Below are 17,523 nucleotides of genomic sequence, written 5' to 3'. Positions count from 1 at the left end.
CCAACCATAAAATTATTTTCGTTGCTACTCTATCACTGTAATTTTGCTACTGTTATGAATCGTAATGTAAATATCTTTTTGTTTTCCTATGGTCTTAGGCGACCCCTGTGAAAGGGTCGTTAGACCCCAAAGGGGTCACGACCCACAGGTTGAGAACCGCTGTCTAGATGCTTACATGGAGAAAGGCATGCAACACTACAGTAATAAGTTCTTAATCAGACACACTTGGTTTGAATCTTAATTCCGTCGTTTATGAGCTGTATGATGCAAGCAATTTGTTAAACCTCTTTGGACCTCCATTTCCTCATCTATAAAATTGAGGGAAATGGAAATGAAAAGCAAATGTGATAAAAACTGACATCAGTACCCAATGTCCAAACTATCAGAATCTTCAACTATAGTCTGCTGACTGCATGTCCAAACTTGAGAGAGATCTGATACTCTCCAGAGCACCGACGGCATGATATGGGGTTACTCTATCTTATTTTATTACTTTCAATATTTTAAAGATTGAATAGACTTCCGAAAACATTAATTCCACATGTTACCTTTGAAATATCTATTAGAGGTATTGTATAATTTTTCTTGCTCCAATGACATAGGAGGTAAATAATGATAGATAAAATATAACAGAATCAAATGAAATAAAAATAAGTGGTAAAAATAATGCAAAGGAAAAATAATAATAGGGAGATAATCATAGCTAGGGCAAAGTTAGTACACATGATAATACTGTGTTACTTTTTTCAAGCAGCTTGGTAAAAATGATAAATAGTCTCACAGGCAATATACTAATTTTTTATGTTGTTAAATTTAAACTGGAGTGAGCCCCTGCTACAATAAATAATAGAGACCATATGCTTTATAAATTCACTTTTCAAAGTTATGAAGATGGAATTCATGTCTTACATACTATTATTGCCAGCCAAGCAATTAAGGAACAGATGATCGTGACTGGCTTGTCTCTATGGACCTGAAGGCATCAAGGAAAAGGATTGAAAGAGAAGGGTGCCCAATAGCAGGACCTGGAGACCCTAGACAGCAAGTAGAAGGGGAGGAAATTCTCTGAAAGCAGAAATTCTCTTCCAAGTGTGTGGCAACAAAAGGGGTTAAGTACAGTCAAAAAGTGGAAGGAAGATACATGAGCCAAATCCACGCTTCAGCGCCAGGAGAGGTGATCCGTAAGCCATCCCTGTCGGCTAATATGTTCTCCAAATTAATCTTTTAGGCAGACTAGCCACTTCATATTTTTTCCCCAGCTTTACTGAAATATCATTGACAGATAACATTGTTTATGTTTAAGGTATAAAGTACAGTAAAAAAAAATATACATATAAATGTTTACCACAATAAGGTTAGTTAACACATCAATCACCTCACAGTTACAACTGTTTTTGTTGTGAGAACTTTTAAAATCTACTCTTTCAGCCAACTTTCAATATATAAAATAAATACAGTATTGTTAACTATAGTCACCGTACTGTACATTATATCTCGCCACTTAATGATTACACAGTAATGGTTTTTGACTCAACTATCATGGCTACTCAGATGGATGTGCTATAGGCAGGTCTGTGAGATGTGTTACTTAGGGTTGGGTCAGTGATTGAGCACCTGAAGGGAAAAAAGGCCAGAGAGATAAGAAAAGTACGAAAATATGGAAAGTGTGCCAAGATATGAACCTAACTTCTGCTTTGTGTTCGTAATCTGTTTATTTCTTGGTATGAATTGTGACAAATAGCCTGCTTCTATAGTTCTAGTCTTTAAGTTTGTGTACCACTTAATGACATACATGCAGGAGCTACAGGTTTCTAAAGTTTAGAGTCAAAAGCTGATACAGGGGGATTAGGACCAATGAAACAGCAGCCAATGAAAGAAGGTAGAGTTTCATCAAGTGCTCAGTCAATTGCTATGTGTGGAGGGTGCGGACACAACTGGAGCAGGAGAGTTGAAGGGCAGATGGAGCGGTTATAAAAACTTGAGAGAGGGCGCAGGACCTCATCCCAGCCCTGAAAGACGACATGGCTGGACCAGGAGAGAGACGGTGACAATTCCTGTTGACACTTGCCCAGTTTTCCTCATCGTCTCTTGCTGATAGAACATGTCTCAGACTTTTAGTCACTTCTCTGGATTATTTAGAAAATTGAAAACACTGGGCATAAGTCATAATAGTGTTTTATATTTTCTCATTATCTCATGCTTATTAATTCCTCAAGAATAGGAACAATATTTGGTACTTGTACTGAGCACACTGCCTTAGATCATGACAGAGCCAACATACAGAGGTCTTCTGTAATACGGGCTGTAGTCCAGCATAATCTGTGTGCCCAAGGTTTTCAGTAAGGGACCTGTGAGTAAGAGAGACTTGAAGGATAGAGTTGAGAGAGCCCACAATTGTGTCATAGAGATTACAACTCTAGAATATCACCTTCTAGAGATGAAGAGGAAGGTCTAAACAAACCTTCCATGCCTAATTAACCATTCTCAGGAACCTCAAATGTATGGGAATTTAAATGTCTGCAAGTTAAGACCCTTGTTTGTTTTGGTCTACAAACTCAATGTATAGGTTATATTTAGGATTAAAGTTCTATAAGGAAATCTATTTCCATACAGATTATTTCAGGTCTACTCACCCACTTGACTGTTTTGCTTAGTAGGTCTAAACTTGGCACTGAAGCAGAGTTTGAGGCTTATCTCAGCATTCTTGTTGAACAAAGTGATTTTTTCTGGTGTGAATGAAGCCTCTACAGATACATTAGCAATACTTTGTGACCTGAAAGACATAAATGGAAACAGAGTGACATATTGCTGAGTGCACATATAACCTTTACATAGGGAACCCAGTGCCAGCATTATCTAATTATTCTCTCTACTCTCTGTCTAAGCCCTTTAGCAGTGTTTTATATTTGAAAGCTGTAAGATGGTTAAAGGCAGGGATAATGGTTTTTGTTTGTGATTGTATTATCAGTATAATTCACACTTAATATTTTTTGTTTATTGACCACACGCATGAGCATAGGATGCGAGTTGGTAACCTCTTTGCAGGTGAAGTACAAAGCCATGGTCTCTGCTGTGTGTTGCCAGTTGGAAGCAGTGATAGTCACTCTTATAAAGGCAGGGGTGAGAGCAGGTGACAAGGTAGGGGTGGCAGGGCTGAGGAGCAGTCGTGGGTTTTTCCTTGTTGCCTCAGTGACTGGCAATGATTCATTGAAGTGTGGCTAAGACCATGATGGTGACAATTAGCCTGATGCCAGAATATGGCTGAGGAGTCTATCTCAGGCAGGGTGCGACAGACTTCTGCCTCTAGCTTAGCCCTTTAGATATCTGAAGGGCTTTCCCATACACATGGTCTCATTTGCTGCTACAATACTACTGTGAAAAGGGGTAGAACAAATAGTATCTCCATTTTATTAATGGAAAAGTCTGAGACACAGAGACATTTGGTAACTCACCAGTGCACTGAGTAATAGTTACTAGCAAGTGAGAGATTGGAGCCCATGGTCTAATTCCTTGGCCGGTGGAATTTGTACTTCATCACTATGAGCCCTTGTGTACACCCTTAACTAGTTACAAAGCATCAAGTAGTAATGAATAATTAACCTGTGTTGAAAAGTACCACAAGAAGACATAGAAAACATTTTCTTTTAATTTCAGGATTTGGGTCCATTGAAAAATTATTTTGATAGTTAATCATGAATCTATCAGGTCCCTTGATAAGCAGTTATAAAACATCTTATAACAAATGCAACACGTCCTCCAATTTACAGGATCTATAATGTCTAAGTGAAAGTTTTCTGTAAGTCAATCTCTTTGAGAAGTTGAGCAGTGATCCCAACAGAGGTAGAATTGATTTAAATTATTTTGTAAATTTGTTTTTTTTTTTAAATTATTCTCAGGAAATCACCAAAAAAACAAACAAACCAGTTTCAGCACCTTATAGGAATGTGACCACAAAATGGCCTTAACCTAACTTGACTGAACCTTGATAATTTCATTTGATTTCATGTGTCTTGACTTCTTTGAAGAATCAAATCCACCTTTAAAGAAAAAAGTTTGGCTATCACTGACTATATTAAAAAGAATGCTACAGTATAGTAGGAATGCAGCCTACCAAGGAAGAAGCCTACCAAGATGGCTGCAGGATGGCCTTCATTCACTGAAAGGTGTGATTTCTTATTGTTTAAAAATCAGTCATATAATTATGTTATCATCACACCTTGTATTTTTCTTTTTTTTAATTTTTAATTTAATTTTATTTTTTTTATTCTTAGTTGAAGGTATATAACACCTTGTATTTTTCTAATGGTATGCTACTCTTAACTGATTTTATTCAATAAATATATTTTCTTATCTTTTAAAGTCTTAAATATTATCCTTGAGTTTTATTTTTTTCACACAAAGATTCATTAAAATAATGCACTAACAACAGGGTATTTCATCCTTTAAAAGCACAAGTGAGATGCTGTAAATAGTATCATTAAACTCAAAAACAACACAGCATCAATATGTAATGTTTTTCTATTCTTGATGTATCTGACATTTAAAGCACATTTTTCAACAGAAACAAATGAATGCTGACCTATATTTTCTTGGGGACTCATGATCAAAATCTCACTTTCTTTCTGATTCTGTTCCCACACCAGCCCGATATATTTATTTTAGCCCTTGAATCACGTGGTCCTTGAATCCCTTTTTGTTCCCCACCCTCAGGCCCCTGCTCTTCAACTCCTACTGAGGTCAGTGAGAGGTCAGCGAAACCTAAAGAATGGCTTCTTGTTTATGAGTAATTCTAAAAGATATCTTTAACCACACGAGATGTTGGATTTGACTTGTGTGGTCTGAGTGCTCAGTATTTTTAGGGTGTTCTCATGAGGCTTCCTTTCTGTGAGCTGAGCTAAGGCTATTTGGAAGACAGTATTCTAAAACGTCCCAGATACCATTAAAGGGCTTTGTCTTTTCAATGCACTTCTGCTCACCGCATAGAGATGAGAAACTTGGTTCTAATGTTAAGCAAATATTTTTTTCTCCCACCAGGGAAAACATAGTCCTTCCCTTATGCGAACCATGCCACACAAGTGTCCTAGAGTCTCACTCATATAATGCATGTGGCATTTCCACAATAACCAGCACAGCAATGTGCTCTACTTAGCAGGTCAGTTTTCAGTTAGCTACTTTGTGTCTGTCTGGCTCTCACTGACTCACCAGAGCTGAACAACATGTCCAAAGGCACCAATGGACACATCTGTGATGGAATCTCCATTTAAATCTCGAAAGCCATCCAGGGATCTCCCAAAGTACTGGAGATGGCTCCTAAAGGCTCCATCGGATCCCAAGATTTTCTGAAAAAGCAAGTTGGACAAGAAATTATAGCACATAACAACTGAAACGGAAAAAGGGCAGCTTCTACATGGCATTGTTACATTCTCTACATAGTCATTTCCCAGGTTGCTTTGTTCTTCACAAAATGCCACTGAGTTTTCAATCACATCTTATCTAATCTGTTTATCATTCTTGCAGCCACATTTTCATCAAAGTAACAGCATTACTCTTAACATAAAATCACAAACCAGCATGAAGCAGTGAAAGATCAGTGGACCGGGAAGGAGGTGATGCAAGTTCCAGAGCTGATTCCTCTCCTACCTCACTGCCATCAGGTCTTGACTCAGAAGCTGCCTTCTCAGTGAGGTCTTCTTGGTCACCCTGTCAAATACCTGGTCCCTCCTATCCCTGACAATTTATTGCCTATTTTTTATCGTGTATTACTACCTGGAACACTTTATTTTATTTATCATATTTTTCCTCTGTCTCTTACACAAGGATGTAAGAGCCACGAAGAGCAGTTTTGTCTGTCCTGTTCTTTACAGCATCCCCAGTGTCTATAACAGTGCTTGACACACAGTAGCAGTAAATATTTACTGAATGAGTGAATAAAGTTATAAAAAGAAGGATGGACTGGATGGTCCGCGTGATAGTCTCTAGCTCTAACATGATGCCACTCACATGTAGATTCATCACTATGACACTCACGGATTACCTGGGAATACTTTGTACGGATGGTACCCTCCTGGCCATTGTAGATGTAAACAGCTCCGGAGTTCTGATTTTCCAAAGGTGAACCAACTATCACATCATTAAAGCCATCCATGTTGATGTCTGAGAGAGCTGCAATCGCTGAACCAAACCGAGCATTTTCAACGCCCTTTGGGCCTTCGAGAAATTTGTGCCAATTCAAAATGCCCTTGCAAAAGGGATTTAAAAAAAGGGGGATGATTAAAGCAAACTTTACAACTTTTATAATTAAAATTCAAAGCAAATGATGCCCAAGCCAGTTTGCAAACTGTTAATTCTAGAAATATAGATAGGGTTGTAAACCTAGAATTCAAAATTCTCTAATTACGATGAGAATTATAAATAAAATTTTTAGTAAGGCCCTAGAGTATCTGCTCATAAACGATGGTAAAAGGAGGCAATTCTGTTACTGTAGCTACACAACCTGTATAAAAGTATCCATTCCTTTGTCTCCGTTTTTCTCCAATATTAGTATCTTCACCTGTTTCTAAACCTCTGATTTAAAATTTTTCTGGTGAAAATCTACTAATATCTTGAATAAAATTAAGGTAGAGAGAAAATAAAATACAATATCTTAATTTAGGCCTTTACTTAAAAATTACTGAACAGTGGCATAATTATAATGGTATAGGGAGTGAAAAATGAGATTGTTAATATCCCATTATAAGAAACACTGAATAGTTCCACCCAAACAAATTTCCTTGAAAAGACACAATTGTTTTAGATTCTGAAATTAAGGATGGAAATATTTCATGACTTCACAAGGAAAATATGTTCCTCAACCATAAAACTGGGTCAGTGTTGATTCTCTCTCCTCTATATAACCTTCTAGAAACCAATTTGTTACTAAGTTTGATAAAGTATTAGGAGATCTTCTCACCTTCAGCCATTAATGATAATTCAGAATAGTTGATAAGCAAGAAACATTTAAGAAACTGGGATTTGTTAAATTTTCAGACAAGTAGATCTGCCCTTCCCTTACTGAATGTTCAATTATACATTCTTTAAATGCATTAGAATTGTTTTAATTGCTTCTGTTCAAGAACTAATTTTTACATTAATTTAAATAAATAAGGTAGGACAAAATATCACAATAGTTAAACATAATATTTACTATATTAATATCAGCTTCTCATTTTCCATTCTTTCCCTTCTATAGTCATCTAATTTTCTGTCACTATATTTATGTGCATGGATTTAGAGAGTTCAGTCTACAAGTTGGAAAAACTGTGTTTTCCATGTTAGAATATGCTAAGTTTTATGTGCAAAGACTAGAAATTCCAAGAGTTGGATATATACCTAAATGTTACACTAAGCAATGGAATTTCCTGACAAACTAATGCAGAAAGCATCCAGGATTATATGGAGGTTTCCAAGGTGCCTGGTACAATTTGTCCTTTTCCCTGTAAAATGTTAACAAGATAGTTTTGACCTGTTATTGTTATCCCTTGACAGCAAAGAAAAATAATTGGATAAGAGACTTAGGAAATACGTGTGTGTGTGTGTGTGTGTGTGTTTAAAAAATGATGTGAATTTGTAACAGCTTTATTTGTGTAAGAGAATACATATTCAAAGACCTCTCATTGAAAATGACAGTGCACTATATATTAAGCTCTAGGTTATGATTTTTAAAAATTATAACTTAGTGGTGAAATCCTCAAAATGATGAAATATCAACCATACTCTATATGAAAACGATCATTATTATGCTATTAATAAATTTTCTTTATTCTGCAAAGGAGACTAACTTTTCATTTACCAAAACTAAAGCCAATTAAACAGTCAGTGTAATCAATCTTTTTTACCTTTGTGATAGTAAACAGGTAGACTCTTCCTTCCTCTTTCTTTAGGTCATTCATGTACATTGGTGCACCTACCAAGAGCACATCTGTAATGGTGTCTTCATCCACATCAACTGCACACAGCACACTACCAAAATAGGAGCCAATCTGGGGTAATAAAGCATATTAACTTTAGGGTTCCTAGGATTCACATCCTCCTGCTATTACACTGAACTTTTATTTACTCATTCAACAAACAAAGCATGTGTTTACTACTTGCAAAGTGCTAGGAACATAAAGATGGATCACATGGTCCCTTCTCTGAAGGCTGTATCACCATCTAAGGCTCTTAAACTTTAAGGTGCATATAAATCGCCAAGAAAGTATCTTTAAAATACAGATTCCTAAAACCCATTTCCAGAGATTCTCATGCAATGCCTAGGATGTTATCCAGAAAACAATATTTAAATAAACACTCCAGGTGTCCCTGATGCTGGTGGGTCAAAGACCACATTTAAAAGAGAAACACTTAGAAGGTGTATAGGGTGTGTTAAAGAGTAAGTGGGGAGGGCAAGAGGGGAGTGGAACAAATAATTGTGGGTCCCTGGTAAAATATAATAGAGGCAAGTGCCAAATGCTGTGTAATCAGAGTGCAGGGGAGTCGAGATGGCTTAGAAAGATTAAGTATTACTTGAATTGACAAGTGTTCTAGGTGAAGAGGTGTGGGAAAACATGAGTGATGTAGGTGGCCATGGCATGGTCTGGGTCAGTCAGTAATTGCGGGATGACTGGGACGTGAGGACTAGGTGGAGATGAAGTGAAATAAGAGATGCTGGGAACCTGGGAATCTGTGTGTTCATCCCATTCAACCAATGTTCAAGGTGAGCCTCTGTGAATATCTCTTAAGGATTTGAAAATGAATAAGAAATTATTCCTTCTCAAAATAAAAGCACCCTGGGCCGGCCGAGTGGCTCAGTTGGTTAAGAGCTCACTCAAGAGTACGAGCTCTGAGCAACAGTGGTTCGAGTTCCGGCCCGAGCTGAGCAGCTGCTGAGCTGCCAACAGGTGGCAGGATGGCTCAGCTAACAAAAATAAATAAATAAATAAATAAAAAATGAAAGCACCCTTCTTTAAAACATTAAAAAGGAGGGAAAAGCATGTGACCATAGCTGGTTTTTGGTCAAGTAAGTCGAAGACTCAGGGCCTCTTACCCCTGGAAAATCCAGAGACTGTGGGCTCAGACTTAGTCCCAGAGAAGAGAAATCTGTAGATACTCAAGGAAGAAAAATTTCCATTGGTTGTTGGGAGACCCATGATGCTCATTTCAAATAAGTGTCAAGCCCAAGGGTCAAAACTGCTTAGTAAGCAAACTGGCGTCTATCAGCTGGCCTGCGCTCTAGTGGACCATGACTAAGAGGCGTGATAACTTCTGACTACAAAACTGTCACACATGAGAAGAAAATGGCAAAGAAGAGAGTTGCTTTATTTCTAGAAAGGTCAAAGCATTAGGACACATTGACAGGCCCAGGTGGGAGCTCAACCTTTGTCATGCTATCCTGTCCCTTCTTCTTAGGTCCCTGTCATCATGACTAAGTAACGCCCATGCATTATTAATCTGGGGAGTCAAAAATATGGAGCGGGAACTAGCCAAACAACACAGGCTTTGCGGCCACCCAGGAATGGGTTTTCATGACAGTTCAACCCCATGAAAACTAAGTGACCTTAGAAAGGTAGTTAATCTCCCAGTAACCTGTCAAAAGGAGATGGTAGTTCTCAGTATTGTTGTAAAGATTTAAGAAATATTCAAGTAAATGCAGATTACAGAGCCAGCCACAGGGTAGGCAGTCAATAAATGGTAGTTTTCATTTCTACCAATTTCCCACTCCCCACCTGCCCAAGTTGTCCTTAAAATTAATTTCACCTGCTAAACAATGAACTTTACCTGGTCACCTCTGTGAGCCTGAATAACTGTGACATTGCCGTTCTCATTGACACTATACAGCACTATCTGGCCAGTATAATTTGCCCGAGGAGCGCCAGCAACAAAGTGGATGCTTTTTCCAGTAGAAATTGCAGCCACAGAATAACCTAGAGAGAAGGAGTTACAGAGTAGGTACCATTGAATATCTCAGCCAGATAGGCCTGCAGAGTTAGTAGAGGTGATCAGAGGTCCTTTCTTATTAGGTGTGATGCACACTTCCTAGTGTCCTGAGCGTATTATCATGGGCACGTCTTCCTTTTTCCAGGGTGAACTGCTTCTGCCCTCTGTCCTGCATAGGTGGACATCTACCTATAAAGCTGACCCTCGATTCTGGGCTGTCCCCATCAGCCACTCATGAACCTGGCACTAAACAAATATTTCTTTCATGAGTAGCTAAATGAATTTAAAAAGCAATATTGCACAGTGGAAAGAACATAGACTTTAGAGTCAGACAGTTCCAGGTTCAAATTCTGGATTTGCCACTTACTAAGTTGTTTACCTTTAGGCAAATTATTAACCTCATTGGCTCTCAAAGGTATAATGGGGATACAAAGGGTTATTGGAAAGGTTTAAATGTTTACATTGATAGAATAGCCCATCACATAGTAGGTACTCAAAATTGGTGGCTGCTTATTATAGGAGCGAAAAGGCTAAGAACTCTAAATTAACATAAGACCACTACTTACTGTACTGGCTTTTAGGAGCTATTTCCACTTTGGAGAAACTCAATCATGTCCCAGGAATAACAACTGCTTGGACAGCCAGAAGAGATTAGTGAGTATAATATAGTGTTTCAGTAAGTAGTTATGGGTGAAGGCCTGACTGGCAAAGAGGCAACATAAATATGTGTCACAAACGTAATAAATAGATGACAGTTTAAGGGCTGTGCTGAACTGGTCCTGAGGTTCAACCAGGGGCTGGTTTAAAGGAAGGGAACTTAAACTTTTTGAGCCGAAGGCTGCCACGCCCTACCTAAATATGAGCTGTGATTTCTGTCTTGCAGAATTTGTTCAAAGGCTTGTTCAGGAAAGATCAAATGCCCATGAGATGTCTGCTGAACAACAGTCCCACTCCAGTCATAAGCTCCTACTGCACCCAGCATCAGAATATCCTAAGATAATTGAAAAAATGAAGATCATTAAAAACAAACCACCCTTTAAAGCATAAAAATGCAGGGTAGGCAAACCATCGAAATAAATCATCTAGATTTAAGGAAAAAACAACAACTAAGCATGATGAAGTAAAATTATACGCATGTAGGTTGATATATCTCAAAACTGTTTTAATATTTGTGCTGGAGAACAAGGCTCCTGTGGCTTGTGCTACCTCAAGCTTTATTCAGTACCACACATGAATTACATAGATCAATCTTTGTGATAAGCTGTAGTCACGAGGAGCGCATAGCCATCTTCAAGTTTCCATTCAAAGGCACATATTTGCAAATACGCTGACTAGCTGTGAGCCTTTAGAAAGGAGTCAGAAGGGCGCCTCGGTCGCAGATTCCTAAGAAAAATTCAGTGGGGTCTGAGGCAGGCTTGAGTAACAGGAAGTGCTGCTGACACAGGAAGGAAGAGAGGTCTGCGGTGCTGCTATGCCACCCATGTCAGGCCTTCTATTTTCAACTTTCTTCTTCATTCTCCTTGACTCCTCCTCAAATGTTCCTCTGTCAACTCTATCCTATCCCACCTATTTCAAAACAGCACAGCTACCAAAGACACCAGTAGCTGTGACATTCGATCTAATGTAAGGAAAACAGCCATAGGTCAGCACCGGCAAGGGGGGCGGGCAACGGAGATGACTTACTCTGGAATGACTCAGAGCCCAATCTGAACATTCAAAGCTATAACGCCTCGCGCAAGGCAGGGTTCGTCAGGATGGGGTTTATTATTTTAATATGTTTGATCTTAGATGTTAGAAGATATCAATGATACAATTTTGGATTGAAAAGTACAAGCCATTAAAAAATTGCAAATTGGGAAACGGTGTGTTCCCTTTTGAGAATAAGAGGCCTTGAAATTATGGAAATAATTGTCATAAATCGAGGACTCTGAATCTGGGGTGCAGCAAGGGGCTTCAGGAAGGGTACCAAAACCTCAGGAAATTATGTGCAAAATTCTCTCTGTGTGGGTTTCCTTTTTTTTTGAGGGAAAGACCGATAACTTTTATGGACATCTCTGATGATTGATGATCCAGAAAAAGTTAGCACCTTTAATTCTAGAGAGAAAGTAAGCTGTGTCTTGTCCTTTGTTGTGCTGCTCAAGTCCTCCGAGTTCACATTTGTCCCTGAGTATGTCTTAGTGTCACCTATCCCTTTGCCTTTTTACTACTCCGCTCCTATTCCTGAGTAGAGTTAGAATCAGAGGCCAGGGAGATGGATGCTTCTGAGGAGAAAGAATGGAGTTTGGCTGAGCTAAGAAAACTTCCCATTTCACATCTTTCCTAATTCCTTACTTTTTTCAACTATTTTCTATCTCTGCTCTTAGAAAGGATATATTATGGCAACTCAGAATTCAACAATGACAGCGATGACAAGTGTCTGTGTTTTTAACAAACTTTTCCAGTAATTAATTGATTCAAAGGAAATTCCTACAATAATACCTTGAATTAATATAGCGCCTGTCCCCTGGAGCGCTCAAAGGCTTTCTTGTATATTATCAATTTTTTTTTTCCATACAAAATCCCTGTGAAATGGGGAAGGGAAGGCATTATTAACTTTTGTTATTTGGATTGCAAATCAGCAGCACAAAGAAACTAAATGACTATGACTAGGAATCAGAACTGTTGATCACTAGATGGCTGTTTTTCCCATTTTATGTATAAGGCTATCATGCCCAGAATCATTAAGTCTACATAATGACAACATGGCGGGAAGTTATCGGATATACACACATTTTGAGGAGAGTAATCTGCGCTGAATCCCACTTGTGACATTTCCATCTGGAACTTATCTCCTCCTTGAACAGTACCTGGAAATAGCAGTTTCAAAAATTATATCACTGTCATCAATTATAAATCAAATTTTCAAACACACATGCATGCGCGTGCACACACACACACACACCACAATGTTCTAGCGTTCACTCAAAAATACAGAGGTGGTAGATTCTGGGAGCAAGAAATCACTAATGAAGTACTCTGCAGATATGGAAATCCACAATATTTCCAAGGTAGTGTTTGAAGTTGGAACTGTGGATGAAAAGGCGGCCATACATAAAACCTGACCAGCTCAGGGGAGGCCTGCATGGCAGGCCCTACAAACTCAGAGACCACAAGTAACCAGATAGGATGGTCTGAACATAGACATTTCTAACTAAAAGCAGGTCATGGGGGTAGTCACATCCTAGGCCTGTAGCTTCCTTGACAAAGGTCAGTCTTTACCTTAAGTAAGCCTGTGTATTGTCTTTTGGTATCTAAGGCATACCTTTGAGATGTCAGAGTAATCTTCCAGACCCCTGAGGTCACCCACACCAGAGCAGGAGACCACGGAACCCCTCATCGTTATTGTTCCCCCAAATATAATCTCTCTGTGGCTGTAAGTGTTAATTATTTACTATCCTGTACCCACCAATGTAAAAGAAGTATGTGTCTTTTCATCCAGCCCCAGAGGTTTCCCTGCTTTGCTTTCTCCCACCCACTTATTCTATCACCAATGGATTTCATGTAACCTTCCTTACGTCTCCTCCTTTGATTCTAATGTGTAAAATAACCTGCAAAACTGCCATTCTCCGGAGAATTTTCTCAACCCATTGTGATTTTTGCTTCCTGGCAATTGTCTGTTTGGCTCAAATAAACAAACAAAAATCTCTATAGATTTGAATGTTTCTTACATCAGCAGCATTTATCTTGATATATATGTATTAATATATTTATTGATAGACTTATTGATGAAGTTCCTGATATCAAAGAACACTTAATATAAGGGATGAGGTAAGATGAAAACTGAGGTGATGGACTTTAAAAAGCAAATTATCATTACTAGCTAAGAAACTATATGAATTTTTAGCTTTTAAATATTGGTACTAATAAATGCACACACATCTCAGATGCAATAGGAGGCATTCAGCAATTGATCTGTAGTGAAGGCTGTGCTAAAGATATCTGGGTTAGGCTTCAGGAGCCAGGATTCAAGATTGAGCAGGAATTTTACAAATCGGGAATTTTGTCCTACTTCAACATATGTGCTTGTCTCTGACTCTAGTACCATAAGACTCAATTAGTACTCATTTTCCATACAGTGTGGTCAAAATTGATACGTCTCACTAATCTTTGCAAAAACAAAGCTAAATTCCTGGACTGCCACTCTAACACAGAGAAGACAAACTGTATCACACAATATAGTAACTTATTTAGAATGTGTAATAACTTAGGCAAGATGAGTGGAGATAATTTCTAATAAAGTAGAGTAGTGCTCCCCAAAAATCCATACTAGCAGATAATACATGAAATCATTTCTAGTCAGCTTTTAGACTGCATTGCAATTGTTCATATTCATGCCACCACAAACAAAATGATTGTAATAGGTAGCCAAATAATTTTTTTATTTTCTCAGGGCACATTAGATTTTGATGATGATTTAAAGAACTTAGAAGAACCATAGAGTGTTTAAGAGTAATATAACTTTTTGGATATAAATTTACAGTGGATAATCAGGAGATGAAGATATGACAGAGGAATGAATACTTAATTTATGCAAGTCCCTTGGACCCAATTTCAGAAGCAGTTCATGATGCATAGTTGGTACTCTATAAAATATGCTCTTTATTGCTAAAAGTTATTTGGGTTAACCATCCAGAAACAGGATTTGGGTCATGTGGGAGTTTTTACTAAGCGTGTTACAGTCCTCCATATGAGTTCTCTAACATAGGATATTTCTGCACTGACTAGACCTTCCAAGGCCATGTCAGTAAATTATTGTAGATCTGGTAAATAAAATGTTTCCTCAAGATCTGAACTACTAAAAAGCTTCACTACATTTTTCTAATTTTAAAGTATACATGTTTTTGTAAACAAATTCAAGAATTTCAGAAATTATATAACAAAGTATAAAAAAGGTAAAACTATTTACAGTTATACTAGATATTACTAAATTGCCCCTCAAAATGTTATACAATTTATAATCTTATCAACAGTGTATGAGCTTCTTTGTTTCCCCATAATCTCTCCAAGATTAGACATTACTACTGTTTGTTATCTTTAGGTACAAAGTAAAGTTGATTTATTTTTTAAAAAATAATTACTGATATTGAGGCTATTTTCTTATGGTTATTGGTCATTGGTATTTTATCTTTTATAAAATACTTATTCATGTTCTTTGCCTATTTTTAGAACTGATTATAAGAGTTCTTTTCATACAAGGCATACAAGTTAATATTAATAGAGTAAGTAGGTGGTAATAAAATCAAGAATTCTTGAAAACAGTTTTTGAAAGAAGAAATTCTTTTACCTTCAATGCTGAAAATTTGTTCTCCTATTGTCCCAGCCTTTTCTAGTAGAGCTGCTTCATCAGACACATTGAAAAAGTATCTTTCTGTTGGAATACTGGCAATTGCTTTAATTTCTTTTATTAAATTTTTAGTATCAAGGGCATTTCTGTTTAAGTACCCAAGAACCTTGAAAATAGAGGAAGAGGAAAAAAAGGTCATTACTGCTATCCTCCAATTTCCCTATTAGCATTTTCTGGGCTATTTCTGAACACAGTAGGTCATCTGGAGATTTAAATCCATATCCCCTTACTTGATGGGACTGAAAATCAGCAAGAAGCAGGAATAGGGCAAAACTTTTCTTTAATATAAAGCTATATAGATATATATATGGCTCTATATTTTCTTTAATATAGAGCCAATGAGAAAGGCAGTCTTGGGAAGTAATGTTATAAAGAAACATTTACCCATCTACTGAGAGACAGTTAAAAACAAAATTCACTTACCGCTATGCCAAACCTCAGTATATTGTCTTTGTTACATTGATCGATCACGGCTTTCAACTTTGAACCATCATGTGACTCGCCATCAGTTACAACCACCATTACTTTGGTAGCTCCTGGTCGTCCACCAAAAGATGCTGCATAAGCGAAATCTCTATGGAAGATAAAGTTAAAGACTCACTATCAAAAGATGAAGTTAATATGTGGACCTCTGATTAGCAATATAAATATGAAACTGGCTTCTTTGAGCATAACCTATTGTTTTAGAGTTTTTCTCCATGTCAGTTCTGCAGATACATTTAAGTGTATTCTACTTGTAGCTTGTAGAGAAACATAAAAATATAAATCTTGCTTGGCATTAAAAATAATTTCCATGGGTTCCATGGTGTGTGTTATGTGTTACTTGCATGTGCATATTTATATCAGGAATCCTTAGAATTAATTACCTTTTGATAAGAAAATTAAATTCACTATTTTTTAGTTTCAGGTGTACAAAACAACATAATGATTAGACATTTGTACCCCTCACAAAGTGATAATCTCCCTCCCAGTCTACTACCTCTCTGACCACATATATAGCTGTTACTATACCATTAACTATATTTCCTATGCTATACTTTACATCCCATAAACCCGTGACAATATATATATGTATATATATAGTTGACATTCAATACTATTCTATATCAGCTTCAGGTTACAGTGCAGTGGTCAGGCATCTACACAATCTATGAAGTGATCCCCCCATAAGTCCAGTATCCATACATAATCTATACAACATTATTGATTATATTCCCTTTATTGTAAACAAAAAAACAAATGCACTAATACTAATCAAAAGAACAAAGATATTTATTCCTGTCATAAATTGTACTCATTGAATTTGCATTTACTTTTTCAACACAAATTATTATTTTTTTAAGTAATAGATATACATGTTTTAAAAAAATCAAAGCATTTGGAAACACATAAAACAAAAATTTGACGCCAAGCCCCTATTCCAAAGGTACTCACTATTATCATTTTGTGTTTCCTTCTAGAAAATGTTTTATGTAGATGTATATCAGAGTCTACCCCTTAAATCTTTACAAAAATGGAGGCATATTCTATATAGTTGCTTTTCATTTTAATAGATATCTTCCCATATCAGCACATATGATGACCTTGTTCTTTGTTAACACCAGTATATATTAATATTCCATTGTTTGGAGCATCATAGTTTATTTAACCAATTCTCCCTTATTGGGCATTTAGGCCACTTTGAGTTTTATAAGTAATTAATGTCCTTGTGTATATATCTTGGCATAGGTTTTCAAATGTATAAGTATGACAGAATAACTGGAACAAAGGATATATACATTTCTAATTTTGACAGATAATGCCAAATTGACCTTCAAAAATTTTAAGCAATTTATATTACCATCAGTGTACAAGAATACATTTCACCACCTCCTTTCCTTAACATTAAAAAATTAAACTGTTTAATTTAGGGCATTCTGAGAAGTGACAAATAATATATAGCTGTAGTTTTAATACGCATTTTTTCATTATGAAGGGATAATGACCATTTTATGTTTATTAGCCATTTGAATTATTTTTCTATGAACTTGATACTTCTTTATTTATTTTTGCCCATTTTTCTTTGTATTCATCATTTTCTTTTTTTCTTTTTTTTTTTTTAAGATTTTTTATTGGGGAATTGGGGGGATGGGAACAGTGCTGGGGGATTGGGGAAGGGGAACAGACAAGTTGCTGTCGTTTTGTTCTTC

At 37.0% G+C, this 17,523-nt stretch overlaps 1 protein-coding gene across 1 annotated transcript in view; it reads right to left on the bottom strand.

Moving 5' to 3' along the window:
• Nucleotides 1–17,523, bottom strand: part of ITGA2 (integrin subunit alpha 2) — a 52,172-nt gene that overhangs the window by 20,778 nt on the left and 13,871 nt on the right. The window contains exons 8-16 of the mRNA XM_019641429.1: nucleotides 15,758–15,908; nucleotides 15,275–15,440; nucleotides 12,721–12,797; nucleotides 10,804–10,942; nucleotides 9,793–9,938; nucleotides 7,875–8,018; nucleotides 6,035–6,238; nucleotides 5,203–5,339; nucleotides 2,634–2,773 (exon numbers count right to left, since the gene is read on the bottom strand). Coding sequence (XP_019496974.1) covers nucleotides 2,634–2,773; nucleotides 5,203–5,339; nucleotides 6,035–6,238; nucleotides 7,875–8,018; nucleotides 9,793–9,938; nucleotides 10,804–10,942; nucleotides 12,721–12,797; nucleotides 15,275–15,440; nucleotides 15,758–15,908 — 1,304 coding nt within the window. The remainder of the gene's footprint in view (nucleotides 1–2,633; nucleotides 2,774–5,202; nucleotides 5,340–6,034; nucleotides 6,239–7,874; nucleotides 8,019–9,792; nucleotides 9,939–10,803; nucleotides 10,943–12,720; nucleotides 12,798–15,274; nucleotides 15,441–15,757; nucleotides 15,909–17,523) is intronic.

The sequence above is a fragment of the Hipposideros armiger genome, unplaced genomic scaffold (assembly GCF_001890085.2).
Source record: "Hipposideros armiger isolate ML-2016 unplaced genomic scaffold, ASM189008v1 scaffold_60, whole genome shotgun sequence".
NCBI classification, from domain to species: domain Eukaryota; kingdom Metazoa; phylum Chordata; class Mammalia; order Chiroptera; family Hipposideridae; genus Hipposideros; species Hipposideros armiger.
This window is presented reverse-complemented; position numbering and strand designations above follow the sequence as displayed.